Genomic DNA, 8,359 nt, shown 5'->3' with positions numbered 1-8,359 from the left:
ATCGTGTGCCAAAACACATCAAATGAATCTGAAATGACTTCAAATTTTGCACACAAGTCATAATTGACATAACGAAGCTATTCAAAAAGTCAACCCACTGGTCAAACTTCCCAAAAATTTATCTTTCGCCATTTCAAGCCAAATTCCTCTACAGACCTCCAAATAATTTTCCGGACACGCTCCTAGGTCCATAATCACCAACAGATCTATTGACATCATCAAAATTCTATTCCGGGGTCATTTTCGCAAAAGTCAACTCTTCGGTTAACTCTTTCCATTTAAGCTTCTAAATAAGAATGTTCTTTTAATTTAATCCCGAATCATCCGAAAATCAAACTCGACCATGCCCGTGGGTCATAATACTTGTTACGAAGGTTCTCGAGACCTTAAGTCACTGAATGAGGCGTTATTTCTTAAAATGACAAGTTGGGTCGTTACACCAAATGACTCAGAAATTTCTTAATAAATACTTTTCACCTGCAAAAACATTTAAAATGAAGCAAGAAATAAATAATTTTGTACAGACAGATACTGAATCCGTATATCAAGCATGATAACGATTAAAAGCAATGTTAACAAAATGTCCACATCATGGTATCCAAGATCCTGACATCTTATATATTTTTTATCATGGTCTTAAACCCTCTACTAGAAATGTTATTGCTGCAACATCAAGAGGTTCCATAATGAGCAAAACCACTATAGAAGACATGCAATTGCTCAATGGAATTTCAAAAAAATGTTGTTTAATGGCCCTCTGACAGAATAATTTTTAAGAAAGCAGCAAGAGTCAATCAAGTTGAAGCTTGGAATGCATTAGCGCAACAAATTGCAACTATGACACAAAAAGTTGAGGCTTTTTAGGTAAATCATCATCTCAACATGAGAATTGTGACATTTGTGGAGGTAACCATCCCAATCATGAGTGTCGAGCTTCAACGCGAAATGAAGAATAAGTAAATGTTATTGGTTATAGAACCAGTTATTCATTCGGTAGTCCTATGGAACAAAAACATCAGGGATTCCAATGGAGTAACCCAAATGGTGCTAAAAATACTCAAAGATATTTCAATCAAAAGCAACAGGCACAAGGACCACCTGGTTTTCAAAATTAAAATAGAGGGCAACAAGATTTTCAGCAATATCAACAATAGACCCAAAGAGCTCATCAACAAAGCCTTGAAGACATGATATACAAATTCATTAAAGCTAGGGACGAGAAAGTTGAAAGTCAAAATTCAGCAATCAAGAATTTGAAAATCTAGATGAGCCAATTAGCAACCCTCATGTCTGGACAAATAAAAAGTGCTCTACCAAGTAACATCGAGAAAAATCCAAAGGAACATCTCAAAGCTATCTCTCTGCGGTCTGGTAAAACTCTTGATAATCCATATGCAGATAGACAAGGAAAGCCACAAGAAGTGGAACAGGTAAATGAAGGTGAGAATAAAAGAGACTCTGAACTTCTAAAAGAACAAAAAAAATAGAGGAAAAAAGGTACAAGCAAATGAATTGATGACAAATCCTCATTCTGTACCCCTCCCATTTCCCCAAAAGCTAAAAAGAGAAAAGCTTGACAAACAGTTCTCAAAGTTTCTAGAAATTTTAAAATAACTTTACATTAACATACCTTTTATAGATGCTTTGAAGCAAATGCTGGCATATGCTAAATTTCTTAAAGAAATTTTGTCAAGTAAAAGAAAATTAGAAGATGCTTCAGTGGTTAAGCTTACAGAAAAATATAGTGCTATACTTCAAAATAAGCTTCCACGGAAACTTGGTGATCCATGCAGTTTTACAATTCCTTGTACTTTGGGAGGTGCTCACTTTGAAAAAGCATTATGTGATTCAGCTGCTTCAATAAATCTAATGCCTTTTTTAATCTTCAGGAATTAGAACTTGGTGAAATGAAAGACACTGGAGTGTCTCTACAATTGGCTTATCAAAGTACTAAAAAACAGAAAGAAATACTTGAAAATGTCCTCGTTAGAGTTGATAGATTTATATTCCCAGTAGATTTTATAGTACGTGAAATGGAAAAAAATACTAGGGTACCATTGATTTTAGGTAGATCATTTCTTGTAATAGGAAGAGCAATAATTAATGTCCATCAAGGACAATTAATTTTGCGAGTTGATGAGAAAAGAGTGATTTTTGATATGCAGAAAATAATAAAATATCCTGAGGATGAGTCATCGTCATCATCTTGTTTTCAAATTGATTTGTTGCATGACCTTACAGATGAATATAAATATGATCATTTAATTACTGATTCATTGGAAAGATGTTTGGAAAATCCAGGTACCATAAGTGATGATGATACCACAATCAGAAAAGAAGCTGAAATGCTGGGAAAAAATTCAGAAAATGAGGAAGTCTCACTAGAAGAGTTCAACAAAAAATTGAACTCAAAACTCTTCCTTCTCATTTGAAATATATTTTTCTTGAATCTGAATTAGTTTTAGTAATTATTTCATCTTGTTTGACTGCAGGACAGGAAATAAAACTAATTGGAGTTTTAAGAGAACACAAAAGAGCCTTAGGGTGGACTATAGCTGACATTAAAGGAATCAGTCCAACTATTTGCACGCATAGGATCCTTATGGAGGATAATTACAAGACAATATTCTAACCACAAAGGAGACTGAACCCATCAATGCAAGAAGTCATCAAGAAAGAAGTAGTGAAACTTCTAGCGGCAGGTATCATCTATCTGATATGTGATAGCCCTTGGGTAAGTCGGGTGCAGGTAGTACCAAAGAAATGAGGTATGATAGTAATAAACAATGAAGATAACGAACTGATACCTACCAGAACAGTCACAGGATGGAGAGTATGTATTGATTATAGATGACTTAATGATGCTACAAGGAAAGATCATTTTCCTTTGCCTTTTATAGACCAAATGCTTGAAAGAGTTGCAAGCCATGGTTTTTACTATTTTCTTGACGGATATTCTGGGTATAATCATATACCAATTGCTCCGAAAGATCAAGAGAAAACTACATTCACATGCCCCCAAGGTACGTATGCTTACCGAAGAATGCCATATGGACTATGCAATGCTCTTGCTACATTTCAGCATTGCATGTCCGCAATTTTCTCAAATATGATTGAACAGTTTCTTGAAATATTTATGGATGATTTCACACTTTTTGGTAAGACATTTGAAGATTGTCTCTATCATTTAACTTTGGTGCTTAAAAGATGTGAAGAGACAAATTTGGTTCTTAATTGGGAAAAATGTCACTTCATGTAACACATGGAATTGTTTTAGGACATAACATTTATGCTAAAGGAATAGAAGTTGATAAGGCTAAAATTGATCTTATAGCAGGATTAACCCCTCCTATCACTGTTAAAGGCATTAGAAGTTTCTTAGGGAATTCAAGTTTTTATAGAAGGTTTATAAAAGATTTTTCAAAAATTTCAAAACCTCTGACTAACCTACTGATGAAAGATGTGAAGTTTGAATTTTCAGATAATTGCAGGAAAGCATTTGAGATTCTCAAGGAACATTTAACTAATGTTCCAATTGTTGTTTCTCCTGATTGGAGCGAACCATTTGAAATAATGTGTGATGCAAGTGATATAGCAGTTGGAGCGATATTGGGACAAAAGAGAGACAAGATTTTCAGGCCTATTTACTACGCCAGTAGAACCCTCAATGAAGCTCAAAAGAATTATGCCACAACTGAGAAGGAGCTACTTGCAGTAGTATTTGTATTTGTCAAATTTCATTCCTATTTGATAGGAACGAATGTTACAGTATTCACTGGTCATGCTGCTTTAAAGTACCTCTTAGCAAAGAAAGATGCTAGACCCAGATTGCTAAGATGGAATGAAAAGACTCCAAGGGACTGCGACGACCAAGCAGCTCTACCTTGAATCCTTACGATCCCACTTTAACTCTATCCAGGTCTGATATCTCCAATACCTGGCTCTGTACAAAAAGGTACAGAAGTGTAGTATGAGTACACCACGGTCGGTACCCAGTAAGTATAAATATTAACCTCGGTGGAGTAGAGGCGAGGTACAGTCAAGACATTCACTAGTCTAAAAACCTGTGCAATATGATATACAAAATAATAGGAATCAAATAACAATAAGGACCACACAAATAAATCAGTGATATGCACAGCAGAACAACAAGAACACCATTAATATTACTCAACAAATAATAAATACAAGTACACCCAATTAAATAAAGTCTTTCAAATATAAATCTTTTGCCTATATACTTCTCAAATAATAATCTTCAGAATATAATACTTTCCAATAAATATATTTCAATATAATTATTTCAAATAATCTTTTTCAAATATAATTCTTTCAAATAAATCTCCTTGAATAAAAATTCCTTCCAAATAAATATTGTAAATATATTTCTTTCAATTAAAAGTCACCATGTGAAACCTCATTTCAAAATCATAAAAATACGGGTCTCAGTCCATTTTCATATTTTTCGTAAACACGGGTCTCAGCCCATTTTCATATTTCCACGATACTTCGTGCCCATAATTAAATCATAATATTTTCCCACCACCTCGTGCCCACTTTTCATATCACAACTGCACGGACAATTCACGTGCCAATAATAAAACCATCATATGTTTCTCCGGCACCTCGTGCCCATATTTCATATCCCAATTGCACGGTCAATTCACGTGCCAATATCATCATTATTTACTCATGGCACCTCGTGCCCACATTTCATTTCATAATCCACCCGGCAATAGCCACATGCTCTCATTTTCAACATAGATCAGACTATTATCAAGATTTCCAAAACAACAAGACAAATTGCACAAGATATAAAAAAAACACAACACAGATCACAACATCACATCGAAATTACCAGCACAATAACTCCACATCATCATATACCATCCCTGACAATAGCCACCCTTATCACTCCTATAATAGACTCCCATATCCCTCCGCCCTGACAATATCAAAAGCCACCCTTATCGCTCTTATAGCCACCCTTATCACTCATATAGCCACCCTTATCTCTCCGCCCAGACGATATCCCAACACACATGACAACAGTGGAATGCCTCCCTTATACCCACATAATATCAACAGTGGAATGCCACCCTTATTTCCTCAAATAATAAGTCACACAACACAACAATTTACACAGAATATTATCACGACAACATAACAAAATCAATTCATATCACAATTTACCCAATGGCCACAACTAATTCCAAAGATATAACAATCAATTAATTTCACAACAAATAGCCTAAGTCTCCACACAATGTATATAAGACCTCAAAAACAATCAACAGAGATAGAAATTACTCAGCATAGGGCAACGCCTTCATTAATCCAAATTTAGATAATTATTTTAACACCTCTTCTTAAGCTTATTTAATTAATTATTTGCAGCGGAAAAATCCATAATGAAATTAAATTTCAAGAATTATCAAACCAACAAACTCATAGAATTACATAAATATTCAAGTAACAATCATATCAAATTGTCATATACAACAAATCCAACAACAAGGATTTAGGCATGACAAATAAATGTTTAAATATATGTCAACAATTATCCAATTTACTACACAATATGTCAAAGACTTTAACTCAATAAATTTTGCACATATTAGCCCGAGTACGTACTCGTCACCTCGCATACACGGCTTTTCACATTTCACAAATAGCACATAAGACTCGATGCCTAAGGGGTAATTCCCCCACTCGAGGTTAGGCAAGACACTTACCTTTTTGAAGTTATGTCGATATTCCAAAATTGCCTCCTTCCTGAATTGACCTCCGAGCAGCTCAAATCTATCCAAATTAATTGTATAACTTCATTAAAATTCATCGAAAATAATTCTGGATAATAATACGTCGACTTAAAAATTTATTCCAAAAAAGTCAATAAAAGTTAACGCGGGGCCCGCCCCTCGGAACCCGACATACATTTCATGAAATCCGAACACCCATTCTGATACGAGTTCAACCATATTAATTTTATCGAGTTCCAATAACAACTTGACCTCCAAATCTTACATTTTCATTTTTGGAATATTTTACAAAAATCTTGATTTCCTCCATTTAAATCCTAAAAAATGATGAATATAATCATAGATTCATGAAATATAATTATTTTAGGATATAGAACACTTACACAAGTCAAAGTCTTGAAGAACTCCTCCAAAATCGCCCAAAAACCGAGCTCCAAAATCCCAATCGAAAATGGCAAAATGACCATTTTTGGGTCTTTAAGTTTTGCCCAGATTTCGCATTTGCGAACAGCATTTTCGCATCCGTGAAGTCATTTTTGGGACACCATCATCGCTTCTGTGAAGTGTACTGCCCAGGTGAAGGCTCTCACCTGCGGACACTGGCCTCGCTTCTGTGCAACCGCATGTGCGTCCAGTCTTGCGCTTCTGCGATAAAGCTCGCCTCTGCGCTGCCAATATCGCACATGCGATGTCGCAGGTGAGCTCCACTCTGCGACATCATTGCCCAACTCTCTTTCCAGTCGCTCTTGCGACGATTGTAATGCTTCTGCGATGTCGCACCTGCGCAAAAAATTCTGCAGGTGCGATTACAACAGTTGCTGCCATTATCCAGCAGCTTCCTTCAAGTCCATATTGCTCCGTTAACCTTCCGAAATCCACCCGAGGCCCTCAGGACTTTAACCAAATATACCAACATGTCCCAAAATACAATACAAACTAAGTTGAGGCTTCAAACCACATCAAACAACGCCGAAATTACGAATCGCGCATCGAATCGAATTATGAATTTTCAAATCTTCCAACTTCAATATTTTACGCCGAAACATATCAAATCAATCCGGAATGACTTCAAATTTTGCACACAAGTCATAATTGATGTAATGGAGCTATTTCCATTTACGGAATCAAAATCCGACCTCATTATCAAAAATTCACCTTTCAGTCGGACTTTCCAAAATCTTCTATTTTTCAACTTTAGCCAAAATGCGTCAAATTGTCCTACTGACTTCCAAATTCAAATCCGAACATACGCCTAAATCCGAAATCATCATACGAAGCTATTTCCATCATGGAAATTACATTCCTGGGTCGTTTGCTCAAAAGTCAACTCTCCGGTCAACTCTTTCCATTTAAGTTTCTAAATAAGAATTTCTCTTTCAATTAAATTCTAAATCTTCCGAAAATCAAACTCGGCCACACCCGCGGGTCATAATACTTATTACGAAGCTGCTCGAGACCTTAAGTCACTGAACGGGGTGTTAATTATTAAAATGACAAGTCGGGTTGTTACATCAATGAAGCTCAAAAGAATTATGCCACAACTGAGAAGGAGCTACTTGCAGTAGTATTTGCATTTGACAAATTTTGTTCCTATTTGATAGGAACGAAGGTTACAGTATTCACTGATCATACTATTTTAAAGTACCTCTTAGCAAAGAAAGATGCTAGACCCAGTTTGCTAAGATGGATACTTCTTTTGCAAGACTTTGATCTTGAAATAAAAGATAGGAGAGGTTTAGAAAATCAGGTAGCTAACCATTTATCATGTTTGGAAAATCCTCCAACGGAGACAACAAATATCAAGGAGGAATTTTCAGATGAGCATATCTATACAATCACAACAATTGAAAATCATCCACCTTGGTTTGCTGACATTGCCAACTACTTGGTTGGAGGGTGGATCCCGAAAGATTTGTCTTACGAACAACGGAAAAAACTCAAAAAAGAAATAAGATATTATTTTTGAGAAGATCCTTACTTATTTAAATTTTGTGCATATGGCATGAATAGGAGATGTGTACCAGAAATAGAGATGAACAATATCTTAAGCCACTGTCATGATGGAGCTGTAGGAAAATACTATAGAGGAAGACGAACAGCCGCAAAGTGCTTGAAGCTGGTTTTTTCTGGCCCGCTTTATTTAGAGATACAAGAAGTTATGTTGCCACTTGCGACAAATGCCAGATAAGCGGTAATATTTTAAAAAAGGATGAGATGCATCTTAACTCTATCCTTGTGTGTGAAATAGTTGATGTTTGGGGTATTGATTTTATGGGTCCCCTTCCTCCTTCAAACGGATGTGAATATATTTTAGTTGATGTCGACTGTGTTTCAAAATGGGTAGAAGCAATGGCTACTAGAAAAAATGATGCTCATGTTATTTGTTTTTTCTCAAGAAAATTATATTTTCTAGATTTGGAACTCCACGAGTTATCATAAGCGATCAGGGAACTCATTTTGTAAATAAACAATTCGCTAATTTATTGTCAAGATATGGAGTAACTCATAAAACAGGAACTCTGTATCATGCTCAAACAAGGGGCAAGTTGAAGTATCCAATAGAGAAGTAAAAAGAATTTTAGAAAAAACGGTTGGTT

The 8,359-nt window shown here is 35.6% G+C and overlaps 1 protein-coding gene and 1 non-coding gene across 2 annotated transcripts; one reads left to right on the top strand and one right to left on the bottom strand.

The window, feature by feature from the left end:
- Positions 1–491: 491 nt before the first annotated feature.
- On the bottom strand, positions 492–598 carry LOC142174302 (small nucleolar RNA R71). Its single transcript, XR_012703581.1, has one exon. It is a non-coding gene; the product is annotated as a small nucleolar RNA R71 (small nucleolar RNA).
- A 1,309-nt stretch (positions 599–1,907) lies between these two features.
- LOC142167806 (uncharacterized) lies at positions 1,908–7,950 on the top strand. The gene is made up of 7 exons (XM_075227786.1): positions 1,908–2,375; positions 2,901–3,023; positions 3,083–3,158; positions 3,278–3,404; positions 3,492–3,778; positions 7,364–7,658; positions 7,773–7,950. Exons 1-7 carry the CDS (start codon positions 1,908–1,910, stop codon positions 7,948–7,950), a joined length of 1,554 nt encoding a protein of 517 aa, XP_075083887.1.
- The last annotated feature ends 409 nt before the right edge of the window (positions 7,951–8,359 follow it).

This window comes from Nicotiana tabacum, chromosome 2 (genome assembly GCF_000715075.1).
Source record: "Nicotiana tabacum cultivar K326 chromosome 2, ASM71507v2, whole genome shotgun sequence".
NCBI classification, from domain to species: domain Eukaryota; kingdom Viridiplantae; phylum Streptophyta; class Magnoliopsida; order Solanales; family Solanaceae; genus Nicotiana; species Nicotiana tabacum.
Note: the sequence above shows the minus strand (reverse complement) of the source record. Positions and strands in the feature narration are given on the sequence as shown.

What these genes read in the sequence shown, in the direction of transcription:
- LOC142167806 (XM_075227786.1), top strand. Translation starts at nt 1,908, where the DNA reads ATGAAAGACACTGGAGTGTCTCTACAATTGGCTTATCAAAGTACTAAA. An exon ending in TACATTCACATGCCCCCAAG is followed by an intron (nt 3,024 to 3,082) that starts GTACGTATGCTT and finishes GCTACATTTCAG; the next exon opens with CATTGCATGTCCGCAATTTT. An exon ending in GGATGATTTCACACTTTTTG is followed by an intron (nt 3,159 to 3,277) that starts GTAAGACATTTG and finishes GAATTGTTTTAG; the next exon opens with GACATAACATTTATGCTAAA.